The sequence below is a fragment of the Neoarius graeffei genome, chromosome 23 (assembly GCF_027579695.1).
Source record: "Neoarius graeffei isolate fNeoGra1 chromosome 23, fNeoGra1.pri, whole genome shotgun sequence".
Taxonomy (NCBI): Eukaryota; Metazoa; Chordata; class Actinopteri; order Siluriformes; family Ariidae; genus Neoarius; species Neoarius graeffei.
Window position 1 is genome coordinate 7790179 of NC_083591.1, and position 15220 is coordinate 7805398.

General features: G+C 42.9%; 2 protein-coding genes across 8 annotated transcripts in view; both read right to left on the bottom strand.

Moving 5' to 3' along the window:
* bbs9 (Bardet-Biedl syndrome 9) overlaps window positions 1–5801 on the bottom strand; it is a 253915-nt gene extending 248114 nt beyond the window's left edge. The window contains exons 1-4 of one of the 7 annotated variants that reach the window (XM_060905681.1): window positions 5712–5801; window positions 4642–4767; window positions 324–444; window positions 77–227 (exon numbers count right to left, since the gene is read on the bottom strand). In XM_060905681.1, the coding sequence (XP_060761664.1) occupies window positions 77–227; window positions 324–435 (263 nt within the window). In that variant the 5' untranslated portion in view covers window positions 436–444; window positions 4642–4767; window positions 5712–5801. Of the gene's footprint in view, window positions 1–76; window positions 228–323; window positions 445–4641; window positions 5057–5711 lie in introns of those variants that run through there. The other 6 variants (XM_060905680.1, XM_060905683.1, XM_060905684.1 and 3 more) reach the window with 6 other exon arrangements.
* Window positions 5802–6001: 200 nt separating this feature from the next.
* On the bottom strand, window positions 6002–14312 carry eaf1 (ELL associated factor 1). Its single transcript, XM_060905687.1, has 6 exons — window positions 14071–14312; window positions 11401–11495; window positions 11162–11298; window positions 10856–11022; window positions 10029–10244; window positions 6002–7324 (listed from the first exon to the last, which is right to left on the bottom strand). The coding sequence occupies exons 1-6, from the start codon at window positions 14171–14173 to the stop codon at window positions 7275–7277; spliced, it is 768 nt and encodes a 255-aa protein (XP_060761670.1). The 5' UTR covers window positions 14174–14312; the 3' UTR covers window positions 6002–7274.
* Window positions 14313–15220: the final 908 nt, after the last annotated feature.

Here is a 15220-nt window from a genome sequence, read left to right on the forward strand (position 1 = left end):
GAAAGATTTCTCAGCTCACTTCACATTCGTTTTTTTTTTGAAAGCCTTGGCTCATCCTGTCCCACTGCTGACTTACGAGACAAACTTGCCCACTTCCACCTGGATGATGGGGTCTCGCAGTTGGACCTCCAGCAGCTGGGCGTCCACTCCGCTCTGCTCGGCTGGCCTGGAGGCGTGGGGGGCAAAAATCCGCAGCATTCCCATGTAGCTACCCACCACCACCTTATCTAGAAAGAGTAGAGGTTTATCTGTATATCCAGTATACAGACAACATTTCCTCTGATGCATGTCTATCTAACATGCGCCTCTGCGTGGCCACTCACCGTAACCACTTCCGCTGTTGTCCACATCTCCGACACAAAGACAGGTCTGGTCAAACTCCTCCCCCTCGCCCAGCACGGCCGACCACCACTCCCGCGCCTTAAACAAGGACATCTCGCTGCTCTGGGAAAACGGGGTGGGAGAAAAAAAAAAAACGACAGTTGTTTCACCAGACTGAAGTGTTCAGTATGATAGCTTGAACTATACATTGTATGCTTCAAATATCCAAACCTGGAGTAAAGGCAAAAAACGGTATATATATTTTTTTTTCCCACAGCTGCTGAATTCTCAAATCTGATCGGTCAGAAGTTGTTGATTAATTTTCCATAACAGCAGCTCACAATAATTCTGGCTGCAAATCACTCAACGTACAGTTGTGCTCATAAGTTTACATACCCTGGCAGAATCTATGATTCTTTGACCGTTTTTCAGAGAATATGAATGATAACACAAAAACATCTTTTCCACTCATGCTTAGAGGTTGGGTGAAACCATTTATTGTCAAATGACTGTTCGCTTTTTAAATCATAATGACAACAGAAACTACCCAAATGACCCTGATCAAAAGTTCACATACCCTGGTGATTTTGGCCTGATAACATGCACAGAAGTTAACACAAATGGGGTTGAATCAGGGCTTTGAACCAGAATTTTTTTCCTATTGGTTCGTTCCGAACAGAAACGGAATTTTAACGTTTCCGGTTTTGGGTTCCACCATTAAATAGACGTTCCCGAACCGGTTAGAACAAAAAAATTTCGTTCCCGGAACGGTTAATTACGTTCCCTGTCAGCTGTTTAACAAATGGCTATAAAATTATGTCTCTGTCTCATCCGGCTTAAGCCAAATGTAGGCTAATTCTATTACAACCTTCATTAAATAAGACAAGAAATAATTCAAAACAATTATTATTTCAAATGTTGGCGATTTGGATTCTCAGTATGTCTTCCCATCTACACAAACAGAAAAAGTGCCAAAAATGAAAGATAATTCGTTTAGTGTGTTACCAAAGGCTAGTTGGGCCCTATAGAGGGCTACCGCATGACGTCACCGTGCCGCGAGATTTTGTTAGGCGCCATATTGGAAGACCAAGTACACATCTATGCAAGTACATACATACATAAAACAAACTACACCTGAAATGTAGCCAGGGCCGGTTCTGCCCTAATCTGGACCCGGGTGCAACATCGCGCAACCCCCCCCCCCCACAAAAAAAAAAAAAAACACCAGTAAATCAGGACAACCATCACATAACTATAACTATAAACATTTTATATCAACTATTTTAACTAAATGGGCTATAATAAATAAGCCTGCAGGCAGCCACGGCGGGCTGCCTCAGAAAAGTAACCATTCAATGACACAACTGAAAGCCTGCAGTCACGGCGGGCTGCCTCAGAAAAGTAACCATTTGTCCTACCTTAAAACTCGTTTTGCATTTTCTGCCTCCTTTTTTATATTTTCGACCCTCCGTTTATTTTCTTTTCTGAAAACCCGATTTGTGTCCAGACATTTTGTTCTGCTACCAACGAACTGTCTCGTCTCTCGAGCCCGCGATGATTCCCGTGGGAAGGGCAACAATTGATACATTTTTACAAACAGCCAATAGGGAGGTTGCAACGTTCAGGCTCTTCTTTGCTCAGACACTCAGTAATGCAATTACTCACTTATCACGTGGAGACGTGATAGTAGTCCACCCTCCCGCTCTCTCCATTCAGTCAGCGAACGTCACACAGGAAGTGAACCCCAGCGGGTCATAGAAACTTGTGCAGGAGAAGAATGACTTTTTTATTTGTAGGCTACGGAAACTTTGAGGAGCGAAATAAAAACCGGTAACCATTATTTTTAATAAGCGTTTCTGTTCCGGAACATAAAAAATAATAAAGTTTCTGGTTTTGTTTCTGTTCCATGTGAAATAGAAAAAGTTCCCGGTTTTCGTTCCTTGAACCGGTTCAAAGCCCTGGTTTGAATGGCTATTAAAGGTACGGTAACATCCTCACCTGTGATCTGTTTGCTTGTAATCAGTGTGTGTGCATAAAAGCTGAGTGAGTTTCTGGGATCCAGACAGACTCTTGCATCTTTCATCCAGCCACTGACTTTTCTGGATTCTGAGTCATGGGGAAAGCAAAAGAATTGTCAACGGATCTACGGGAAAAGGTAGTTGAACTGTATAAAACAGGAAAGGGATACAAAAAGATATCCAAGGAATTGATGATGCCAGTCAGCAGTGTTCAAACTGTGATTAACAAATGGAAAATCAGGGGCTCTGTTAAAACCAAGCAAATGCCACAAAGTATCTCGCCTACAATACGCCAAACAGCACAGAGACAAGCGTCAAAACTTCTGGAACAAGGTAATTTGGAGTGATGAGACCAAAATTGAACTTTTTGGCCACAAGCATAAACGTTACATTTGGAGAGGTGTCAACAAGGCCAATGATGAAAGGAACACCATTCCTACTGTAAAGCACGGAGGTGGATCGCTGATGTTTTGGGGATGTGTGAGCTACAAAGGCACAGGAAGCTTGGTCACAGTTGAAGGAAAGATGAATGCAGCACGTTATCACCAAATACTGGAGGCAAATTTGCACTCATCAGCCCGGAAGCTGCGCATGGGACGTACTTGGACGTTCCAACATGACAACGATCCAAAACACAAGGCGAAGTCGACCTGTCATTGGCTACAGCAGAACAAAGTGAAGGTTCTGGAGTGGCCATCTCAGTCTCCTGACCTCAATATCATCGAGCCACTCTGGGGAGATCTCAAACGCGCAGTTCATGCAAGACAGCCCAGGAATTTACAGGAACTGGAGGCTTTTTGCCAAGAAGAATGAGCAGCTTTACCATCTGAGAAAATAAAGAGCCTCATCCACAACGACCACAAAAGACTTCAGGCTGTCATTGATGTTAGAGGGGGCAATACACGGTATTAAGAACTGGGGTATGTAAACTTTTGATCAGGGTCATTTGGATGTTTTTTGTTGTCATTATGATTTAAAAATAGAAAACAGTTGTTTATCAATAAATGGCTTCACTCAACCACTAACCATGAGTGGGGGAAAAAAAAAAAAGTTTGTGTTATCATTCATATTCTCTGAAAAAAGGCCAAGAAAGCAAAAATTCTGCCAGGGTATGTAAACTTATGAGCACAACTGTATATTGAGGCATTCATTCTAATACGTTAATGTTCCTATCGTCACAGCTTACAGGGACTCGGACATGGCGGACACTGTATAAACTCAACCTAGTAAAATTAAAAAATGTAAAAAAAAGTCTGCTAGAGGCCAATTCCATGTAAATGTCAACCTCACCATGCAAAAATAAAGCAACATGTAATACATCAAAACCACTCCCAGAGATATCACCTAGGCCTGTATTTTACAGATGTGAATAAGTTGAACCAATTTGTAACCAACCTAATATGTCACTGTCAGTCTTTCTTTCTTATAATGTAAACCCCAAGCTAAAACCAACTTTGATCATGTACAATTCTATATTATTGCCACAAGCCACAGAAATGTATGCTAAAATCCACAAAACAGCAAAACAATAGCCATCCTAAATATTATTTAAGAACTTTGATAGTTTTAGCTGATATTTAGAGAGTTTTTCAAAGGGTTATGGTGGTTAAATTGCTGATTTTCTAAACATACGCCATGTCTATTTCAGACGCGTCACATCCGTAACGGAATTTCGTCACATCCATAACGCTGACTTTTCCTTCCGAAACTCTGCATGAAATACAAAATATTTTAAACAAAGATTTTTTAATATTCACCTTGGACCCCTCTATCAAACGGATATCTCCATTTCGACATTAGGTTTACAATTTCACAGAGTTTGATAAAAATGTACAGTCACCCAAGAAAAGTGATACTTTTTCTGTCACGTCCATAACGCATCTTTTATTGGCGTTTTCTGGCATGCCCTAGATGTACTATGGGAATTGTTCTTGTTCTATCACTTCTCCAGTATGGTACAGCCTTAAAATATGCAACACCTGTTTAAATACTGGGAGACAATAAAACATGCACTGGGTCATTTGTTGCCATTTTGAGTTCAAGTGTCACGTCCATAACGCTGGAATTGCTCTAGAGCAGATGTTTATTTCACGTTTACGGAAAGAGTCTCCAGTAACAGCAAGTACGTTTTTCACCCTTTCCAGTTTCTCAGTCATTTTTTTTTTTGGTCTCATTTATAGCTGGATGTCAGTCAGTCATAGCACAAGAACACTACTGTACATGCAACTATAAACTGATAACCTATGGATTGTTCTTTTAGTTGTAGAAAAAAAAAAAAGTACTGTTAAATTTGAATACACACTGTTGCGGTGTAAGAGGAATAAAACACTTCAGGAAGTCCTCTTATGGAAAAATCATCATCTGGATGGGAACAGGAACACGTCGTCTTATCAGGTCACGTCACAGAACACCGGTGTTGATTATTTTCCTAAACACCACCCCGACACTGAATTTAATTCCATATCTTGTGGTCGACAGCAAGCACATCACATCACATGGCCAAGGATTTCATTAGGCACCAAGAGGATTTTCTAATTGCTGACTAGCAGCAAGCAGGTGGAAGTGACAGATAATCCAGGAAGGTCAATGAGAGAGAAAAAAAAAAAAAGAGAAAAACAAAGCACATCCTGCATACTGTGAATAAATCTATGGAACAAACTAAACTGTGACAGAAACCACAGTTGGTTTTGTATCTCATGAATATTTATGATATGCAAATTAACGTCTGCACGCTCGACTGCCTCATTTGCATATTTTAACACAAAACCGTCTAAAATATGAAAAATTAAAACTACGAATGTTGTACATTATCGTATGCTTTCAAAAAAAAATTACATTATCATATAGTTTGTCTTTTTTTCTTGTTTCTTTCACTGCAACGTTAGAAAGATATATATATACACACACACACACACACACATATTATAATGAGGTCACACTACAGTAAGAAATAAAAGCTACATTAGCCAAACTGGAGAAAAACCTAAAAAATTTTATAATTACGTTTCAGAAACAAAACGTTATTTTTTTTTTTTATTTCGCTTCCTCACAAACCTAATATTGAGTGCTAAGACCGGCTAAAGCTAACGTTAATGGTCTTAAGGACTTAAATAAGCTAGTCATAGTTAGCTTGGTTGTGTGGAGAAGCGAAAAGCCGGGACCACTCCCAAATGACTCGAGACTCCCTAACTAGTTCACTAGACATGCTAACTTAATAACTGCTTCTACATCCTATGTAGTGCACTAGATATCCAATAAGAAGCGGTTTGTTACTCAGCCCAGCTGAAGAGCTAATTTCCGAACACTGTTGAGTGTAAAGTAGGTTTTTGTTCCGGAGCATGAATGCAGGGAGGAAGTGCGATGCTGCTGCACCTTTACACCGGAGACCCACAGCTGAAATCCGGGAAGCGTTACCGGTGCTTCACGAGCGCCAGCATCTCATCGCGTGCGCTCACGTCGCGGTTGCCATGGCACTGTCACTAATGTCATCAATGCGGTGAAGCAAGAAACGATTAGGCTACAATTCTTCGCAGGATGTCAAAATAAAAGTTCGCTCATACCTTCCGTAAAATTAAAAAAAAAAAGGGCATTTCTGTATGAGACACAAGTAGATCCATACTAGTCAAACTACAAATTAAAAGACAGCTCCTGGAGTCACCGTGTTTCAGAAAACAGCTCTTTATTGCTCCATTAACCCAGGTACAGAGAATGCTCTGGTTTCAAGGAACACCCTGAAGAGCAAAAAGCATTTATACTTTCAAAATACAAGCCTGGACTCTTCGCACTTAAAATCTCTACACATAATTACAATTAAAGCTATGCTTTTAACAAATTACACTGTTCATTCTGTACAATATTCCCGTCATCATCTTAATATACAGAAGCACGTCGTCACGTGATCTCTTTTGAATGACTAAGCTGCTACAGATCAGTTTCAGAAGTGCGGACGAATAGTGACGAAGTTCACAGCATAGTGGCGTCACACAATCCGTTTAAAAAATAAATAAATCCAAATGTCCACTTCATATTCACGATGCGAATATCTCCATTATCTTAGCTTGAAAAGGCGTCCGTTTACAATGAACCAGAAATTACGTATTTGAATAAATACATCGAGTTCAATATTTTTGTGAAGTTAAAATATTCCTTTCTTTGGATGACACATTCCTGTAGTTATTAAATTTGCAGCCATGTTGTCCAAACAGAAATACACAAATGCGTAGACAACAAATGTAATTTGTCCAATTCGTCACTCTTGCGCATAATTTGCAGAACCAAATTTTATCGCGCTTTTTTTTTTTTTTTTTTAATTTTAAGAATTTGCCTCCCCCCAGTGATGCATTTGCACAGAGTGGATATGTAGCTTCCGGATATCGCCCCTTTGTGGTGAACCTTCCACCTGATAAACATCAGCGAATTCCAAAAAGCTGTACAAAATCATCAACGTGCCGGTGTTCGTGTCCATGCGGACGGTGCTGAAGCGGATCGTGACCAGTCAATCGCAAACAGTATCATGATCATATGACATCACAACCAGAATCCACGATTGAATGCTAAGCACTACACTGAGCTGAAACTCAAAGCTCCGCCCCTTTCTGATCACTTCCTGCCTTCGCTCAGGACATGCATTACCAAAAAAAACATCAAACTGTTATATAATCGATAGCATTGATGCTAGATAACCTTTTTCACACAATGCTTTTTTTTTTTTTTAAATCCTGCAACAGGCCTTAAAAAAATACTTTAATGAAATAAAAATAATCTAATAAAAATACAAACTAGAACTTCTCCTCTGATCAATTTTTATATATGCGCTGTGACAAAACTGCAAAAGCGCATGCGGCGATATAAAACGTAACAGAAGAGCGGCGTGTCACGGTCTTTCCGGGAAAGAAGAGGGAGAACAGTGCTGAGTGAAGGATGATGGGAAAAGCATCAATCGTCGTCGCTGTCGCTGCCCGATTCGCTCAGCTGCAGATCGTTTCCTGAGGACAGAACAAAACACCAACACAGACTTTAGTGCATAAATATCGCAAATGAAAGGATTTTCAATTAAAGGTCCCATGGCATGAAATTTTCACTTTCTGAGGTTTTTTAACGTTAAAATGAGTTCCTCTGACCTTCTTAAGTCACCCCAGTGGCTAGAAATTTCATAATGTGTAAACCAAACTATGCCCAACATTTGAGAATGGCGCGTCAAAACGGCGCGTTGATAAACTCTTCCCTTGCCGACGTCAGCAAGGGAGATGATCCCCACGCCCCCCCTCTGGATTCCCACCCACTGTATGGATTGCCCGCCCAGCTCAAAAGTTGCCACCAAACATGGAAGTTGCGCTGTACATGGATGTGACAACACAGAAAGGAGTCTGTTTTTACTGCCGACGGGAGAGCCCCTGAAGACGCAGTGGTTTAATTTTATTTACTCCAATAATACGCCGTCGAGTCTACCTAAGACGGTGTATGTTTGTCGGAAGCATTTTCCTGATGAATGTTTCCACAACTTGGGACAGTACAGGGCAGGTTTTGCACATCAACTGTCACTGAAGCCTGGGTCCGGACCAAGCATCCCTGCCGCATCAGCCACAAACACCGAACAAGTAAGTGTATAACTGTTAAGTCGTTTTGCCGTGTTTTAAAATCGGTGCGTTTGCAATGGCTACATTAGCTGTGCAGCTAACCGCTTCCTGCAGTTAGCCAGGTACTCTGCGCTACCTGTTATAATAGCCAATCAAAACAGTTTTTACAAAGACACCCACATTCTTTTTTTTAAGTCACTCGTTCATTTTATTTGTTTGTTTGTTCAGTAAAAACCCAAACATTTGTTGAATTTATTTTTTTTCCTCGCGTCGCACCTTAATGACGTCAGCGCGCGGTATTTAAAACTGCTCAGTTTTACCATGGGCCTCAGGCTGAAAAAAACCCGACAAAGTCCCAGTTTTACCATGGGCTCGAGTTGTACCATTTTTTTTTAGACAGGGCGGACGGACCAGGGCATTCGCCTGCCTGGCCGTGCCCAACGAGGAGCGCTCTTTGCCGGCTTGGGAGGCAGACGGCAGCCCCTCCTGGAAGTGCAGTTTTACCATGGGCCTTAGGCGGAAAAAAATGACAAAGTCCCAGTTTTACCATGGGCTCGAGTTGTACCATTTTTTTTTTTTTTAGACAGGGCAGACGGACCAGGGCATTCGCCTGCCTGGCCGTGTCCGACGAGGAGCGCTCTTCGCCGGTTTGGGAGGCAGACGGCAGCCCCTCCCCCCATGGCACGCCCCCACCGTCTACCCTTCCCCGCCTCCTGCTTCTCATTAGCAAAACGACGCACTGGGAAAAGCGCTGAAATGGGGCTTTCTCCCAGGAGGCTATAGCTACATTCCGAGAGTTCATTTCGAGAAAGGCTGCGGATATAACATCCGGAAACCTCCACAAGCCTGTTTAAAGCATCAACAAACCACCATGCCATGGGCCCTTTAAAAGAATTACGAATTTTTTTTATTTCTGCCTGCCATTTTCTTTCTATATTATGCAGAGGTGGCGTCAAGGCGACTAAACCTCGAAGAATTAGCCACTGGCTTACGTCAGCACTGCCCTCCCTGCAAGAAACTAAGCGACTTTTTCTTTTTTCTAGTTATATCGATTATTTTTGGCGTAAATGTTCATGTATGGTAACGATCTGCCTTTTTGACTCGCCTGATCCATCCTGATGCCCTACTTCTAGCTGGAGTCTCATCGCATCGCTCCTGTCGAGGACGGCCCCATATCCCAAACGAACAGTCGAAAATCGCACTTACGAGACGGCTTTCGACGGTTTCGCTCTGACGGCTGAGGACTGCAATCACCATGAGAACTTTCAGACTGCAGGCATCATTAACACTTTTGCACTCGAGTCTCCATCAATGAACAGTCGATAACGTCAACAAAAATGATTTTCCTGGTTACACAGCTGCACTCTGACTATCGGACACGGTTATAAAAGTGAGTTATTTATAATCATGCTGTCTGTTATCACCCAGATGAGGATGGGTTCGCTTTAGAGTCTGGTTCCTCCCTCATGAAGTCTCAGGGAGTTTTTCCTTGCCACCATCGCCACAGGCTTGCTCATCAGGGATAAATACAATTTATTTATTTGATAAATTAGCTCAAGTTTAAAGTGCTTCATTTTCTGTAAAGCCACTTTGCGACAACGTCTGTCGTTAAAAGCGCAATATCGTTATAGTTTTTTTGGTTCAAGTTATCGATTGTTTAAACTTGACTCGTTTCAAAAAAAAGGGAAAATGAGAATTTGCAAAGTGGCTTCACTAAGAATGATGTAATCCTGTAAAAATGCACCCAAGCTGGATTTTTCTTCTTTTTAATATTTAACATTTTCCTACTCCTCATTACCTCAGCCAAGGATACTGACTGACGATTCTTTCTGCATAATAAAACCTCCGAAAGCTATAAACACGACAATCTGATCTTGCCGAGCTTCACCTTCAACGCCCTTTTTGGATCAGCGTAGCCTTTTTAAACCTGCCGGAAACAGGACGTCGCAGTGGCATGCATACAAGCCTCAATTTTGGCTTTTGTCCATAAGCCGCTATGAGAAACGTGTCTGAAATGCATCGACACGCTCCGCAACCTTCGTGTAAAAACAAGTCCGTCATTCCTACATGCTTTTGTTCACGTTCTTGAGGCGTGTGTGCATACGATACTCACTCAGCGTGTTCATTAGCTGGTTGTTGCCCTGGGATTTGTCCGTGCCGTTGCTCAGAGGCTCTCGGCTGGGGGACAGGTGGACGTTTGCACTCTCGTGTTCCCCGTCACTGCTGGAGCTGTCGTCGTCTCCGCTGCCCGAACAGCTGCCCGAGTCTGAGGAGCTGCTGCTGCCACTGCTGCTCATCTGCTCAATGATCTCCACCTCCGCCCGCAGCTCTGACAGAGAACCAGATGATTTTGGTCAATCTGAAGTGATCATTTGTTCTCGGTGCCTAAAGCATATACACGCAGCGGCCACTTTAATAGGAACTTGCTGTTGAGTCTAAGGATTCCTGTTCTTGGCTGCAGGAGTGGAACCCCATGAGTGTGCTCTTCTGTTGCATGCCGAGATGCTTTTCTGCTCACCACGGTTGTAAAGCGTGATAACGAGTTGCTTTACGAGTCCTTCCCGGCAGCTCGACCCAATCTGACCATTTTCTCTGACCATTTTCTCTGACCTCTCTTAGCAACAAGGCGTTTGTTTCTACCTACAGAACTGTCACTCAGTCACTCGATGTATTTCGCACCATTGTGTGTAAACTCTAGAGACTTGTGTGTGAAAACCCCAGGAGATCAGCAGTTTCTGAAATACTCAAACCAACACCCATGCCACAGTGAAACAAAGTCACACTTCACCGAGAGATCACAATTTTTCCCCCATTCTCACATTTGAATGTTTGTCAAGGGATTGGCTGATTAGAGAAGTGCATAAAACAGCAGGTGTAACCTGTGCGTGCTCCTAATAAAGTGGCCGGTGAGTGTACAGAACGAGCTAACGGCCGTCTCACCTCTCTTGATGTCGTCGAGCTGGGGTTCAGGAGACGGGTTGTCTTTACTCGGGGACGTCTTCACGCCGCCGCTGGGTTTAGTAGGAGTTCGGAACTGAGACGCAGGCTGACTGGCTCTCACTGACTGCTGCTCGATCCGAGCCTGGATCTTACTGCTGCCCTCAGCTCTGACGCAACAACACAGGGGTCAAAGTTCAACCAAACAGCAGTGGTGGCTTGCTCCGACTAACACTGTTCTGCTTAAATATATCAATTATTCAAAATCAGGCATACGGATGGGTCATTAACCATCACTTTAACTCTCACCTGGTCTTCTTGACCTGAATGCTGCTGCTCAGCTTTTCCAGCACAAACTCGCCGGTGTCGTGGTTGATGATCAGGACGCAGTCTTTGTGATATGGCCGTTTGTTGCCTTTGAAGACCGTCATGGGAGGCGTTGAACCCTTGTGATAACAATGATCACAATAAAGATCCGAGTGCATCAGATCAAGTATTGTGAATGGAAAGAAGAGGAGAAAGAAAAAAAGGGGGAAAAAAACCCTCACCGGTATGTGTGGGAGTGTAATGGTGACCTCATCTCCTTTTCCCACCTGCAGCTCTCCTTCACATGATGTGTCAATAGACGCCGGCTTAAAATCATCTGCAACAGTAAGGACGTGATTGTAAAGAAAAACTGCACAAATCCCTCACCCACTTCTCCCCTGTCATGAAGTTAATAACAGTGTCCAAAAAAAAAAAGCGTCACACAAAACTCACGTACAGCGTTACTTCAGAGTAACAAAACACTGGAAAGTCCTTCCACAACTCGTTCGTGTGTGTGTGTGTGTGTGTGTGTGTGTGTGTGTGTGAGTGTGTGAGAGAGAGAGAGGAGAAACTGGGAAGAGTGAGAAGAAATGGGGAAGAGAGAAGGGAGATGGAGAGAAGATGGAGAGAAAGAAGAGACAGGAAGAGAAGAGAAAAGGAGATGGAGAGGAGAGACAGGAAGAGAAAGGGAGAGAAAAGGAGAGAGGAAGAGAAGATGAAGAGAAAAAAGGAGAAAAGGAGGAGAGACAGGAAGAGAAGAGAAAAGGAGAGGGAGAGAAGAGACAGGAAAAGAAGAGACAGGAAGAAAGGAGAGATGGAGAGGAGAGAGATGGAGAGGAGAGAGATGGAGAGGAGAGAAGGAGAGACAGGAAGAGGAGAGAGAGGGAGAGAAGAGAGGAAGAGAAGAGAGGAAGAGAAGAGACAGGAAGAGAAAAGGAGAGGGAGAGAAGAGGAGGAGAAACAGGAAGAGAAAAGGAGAGGGAGAGAAGAGGAGGAGAAACAGGAAGAGAAGAGAGAACGAGAAGAGACAGGAAGAGAAGAGAGAGGAGGAGATGGAGAAGAGAAAAAAGGAGAAAAGGAGAGGGAGAGAAGAGGAGGACAGACAGGAAGAGGAAAGGAGAGGGAGAGAAGAGGCAGGAAAAGAAGAGACAGGAAGAAAGGAGAGATGGAGAGAAGAGGAGAGACAGGAAGAGGAGAGGGAGAGAAGAGAAGAGACAGGAAGAGAAGAGGCAGGAAAAGAAGAGACAGGAAGAAAGGAGAGATGGAGAGAAGAGGAGAGACAGGAAGAGGAGAGGGAGAGAAGAGAAGAGACAGGAAGAGAAGAGAGAGGAAGAGAAAAGGAGAGAGAGGAGGAGATGAAGAGAAAAAAGGAGAAAAGGAGAGGGAGAGAAGAGGAGGACAGACAGGAAGAGGAGAGAAGGAGAGAAGAGACAGGAAAAGAAGAGACAGGAAGAAAGGAGAGATGGAGAGAAGAGGAGAGACAGGAAGAGGAGAGGGAGAGAAGAGAAGAGACAGGAAGAGAAGAGAGAGGAAGAGAAAAGGAGAGAGAGGAGGAGATGAAGAGAAAAAAGGAGAAAAGGAGAGGGAGAGAAGAGGAGAGACAGGAAGAGGAGAGGGAGAGAAGAGAAGAGACAGGAAGAGAAGAGGCAGGAAAAGAAGAGACAGGAAGAAAGGAGAGATGGAGAGAAGAGGAGAGACAGGAAGAGGAGAGGGAGAGAAGAGAAGAGACAGGAAGAGAAGAGAGAGGAAGAGAAAAGGAGAGAGAGGAGGAGATGAAGAGAAAAAAGGAGAAAAGGAGAGGGAGAGAAGAGGAGAGACAGGAAGAGGAGAGGGAGAGAAGAGAAGAGACAGGAAGAGAAGAGGCAGGAAAAGAAGAGACAGGAAGAAAGGAGAGATGGAGAGAAGAGGAGAGACAGGAAGAGGAGAGGGAGAGAAGAGAAGAGACAGGAAGAGAAGAGAGAGGAAGAGAAAAGGAGAGAGAGGAGGAGATGAAGAGAAAAAAGGAGAAAAGGAGAGGGAGAGAAGAGGAGGACAGACAGGAAGAGGAGAGAAGGAGAGAAGAGACAGGAAAAGAAGAGACAGGAAGAAAGGAGAGATGGAGAGAAGAGGAGAGACAGGAAGAGGAGAGAGAGGGAGAGAAGAGAAGAAAAGGAGAGGAAGAGGAAAGAGGAAGAGCAGAGACAGGAAGAGGAGATGGAGAGAAGAGGAGAGATGGAGAACAAACATTGAAGACTCCTACAAAAGGTAGAGAGAAAGAAAGAGGAAACTACTTGCACAAGGAAGTTAGGAAGACACTGGAGACTCCTCCAGGAGAGAGAGAGAGAGAGAGAGAAAGCACTCTGGAGACTCTTTCAACAAATAATATCCCCTTAATAAAGTAAAACTTCACTCGTTTTGTTGTTACTTCAGTGAAAGTGTGTGAGAGTATAAATAAACCTGTGATTTAAAAATCTGCTCACAGAGCTGCCGGTATGGGAAATTAATCAACATCATCTGGCCAATCAGACTGGAGAACTGAGCCGGGAGACAAACCAGTAAACTGAGCCGGGCGCCGGGAGACAAACCAGTAAAGTCCGTTTAGAAACAGGGTTTCCTCTCCTTCAGCCCTGGTGTTGGGGGCGCGGGGGCGGATCACACTGACAACCGGGGGAAATCTACACACCAACATTACTGTATCGCTTCCATTAGGAAACAGGACGCACACTTTCACGGTCATAATGGTGTAAATCAGCCCGACTGTGCGGCCATTTATCAATCAAAGTGTACATGATGACGTAAACAGAGAGAAGCGTGAGCGAGTGTAGCGATACGCTCACGGCGCGAAATATCGCGAGAGTACAGAGGACTGACCGGCTCGCAGCTTTCACACAGCTGCAAAAACAAACTGGAAATAACGCACGCGCTTGACTCACATCTGATGGTGTGGAAAGAGGACTTGGCTCTCTTCTCGAAGCTTTCTCCCAGCTTTAACACATGCTCCTCCTTATCCAGCACCGCATTGCAGCTTCCGTTCATGACTGTAAGCCTTTAATCACACCGACATTTATTCACCTGCGGGCTTCCGAAAGCGCAGATTCTCTCTGTAAGAGCTACAGCAAATCATATCACACACAACTTGTTGACATCGTAAGACTTCCGGTCAGATTACAAAACATTAGAAGCGGAAATGCTCATGTTACCAAAATAAGAGTCGCTGGTTGGAAGATGAACCCAAACAGCACACACACACGAACTAAAATTTTACTCATTTTAATTGTAAGTCTCAGTAAATGTTGTCTACACATACATAATTCGATGCATTATAAATATTTTTATATACATTTTATATTCATATTGAGCGAAATGTTTTTCCGTGTTTTGTTTGGACGGCTTATATATCTCAAAAGACTCGGAAAACCTTTAAAAATGCTCCAAAAAAAAAAAACCGAGCCGTTCATAGTGTAGCTTGGTTACTTCATGTAAAATAAAATTAAAATAAATAGAAATGTATGCCTTCATCCTTGTTTTTATATAAACCATTATTAATAGTAGTAACATCTAAAACAAATAAATGGATCTCTGTTCATGTTTAGCTTGAATGTTGTTGAGCTGTCTGTTGGCGCTTTATTTTTTCAATAAATGAGATAAATAAAGAAAAAAATCAAAGTGAGTTTTATCTGAATCCTATATTAATGCAGCTTGTTTTATTTTGTTGTGCACAACTTAGTCACAAAAAAAAAAGAGTCTCTCCTTTTGGAGGAGCTGCTGACGCACATGGCGTGACCCTCATACGATTACCGTAAAGGTACAAATACAGTTTCCTATGAAAACATTACAGACTTATCCACTACAAATACATATTTTACTGTAACACATACGTTATAATTAATACAAATATAAATATGACGCATCTTTTCTGTAAACAAGACAGCCGTTTGATAAATTCCAGTGCTGTTTTACAAAAATTCGTGCTGTAAAATGTTCACAACGCTGAGGTCAGGTATTCTGTACATTACGGTAAACAGAACGAAAGATTAAAATTATACCGCGTCAAAAAAACCAACCCTTAACCAATCACATTTC

What these genes read in the sequence shown, in the direction of transcription:
- eaf1 (XM_060905687.1), bottom strand. Translation starts at nt 14,173, where the DNA reads ATGAACGGAAGCTGCAATGCGGTGCTGGATAAGGAGGAGCATGTGTTA. An exon ending in ATTCAGGTCAAGAAGACCAG is followed by an intron (nt 11,023 to 11,161) that starts GTGAGAGTTAAA and finishes TTGTTGCGTCAG; the next exon opens with AGCTGAGGGCAGCAGTAAGA. An exon ending in CCAGCTAATGAACACGCTGA is followed by an intron (nt 7,325 to 10,028) that starts GTGAGTATCGTA and finishes TTCTGTCCTCAG; the next exon opens with GAAACGATCTGCAGCTGAGC.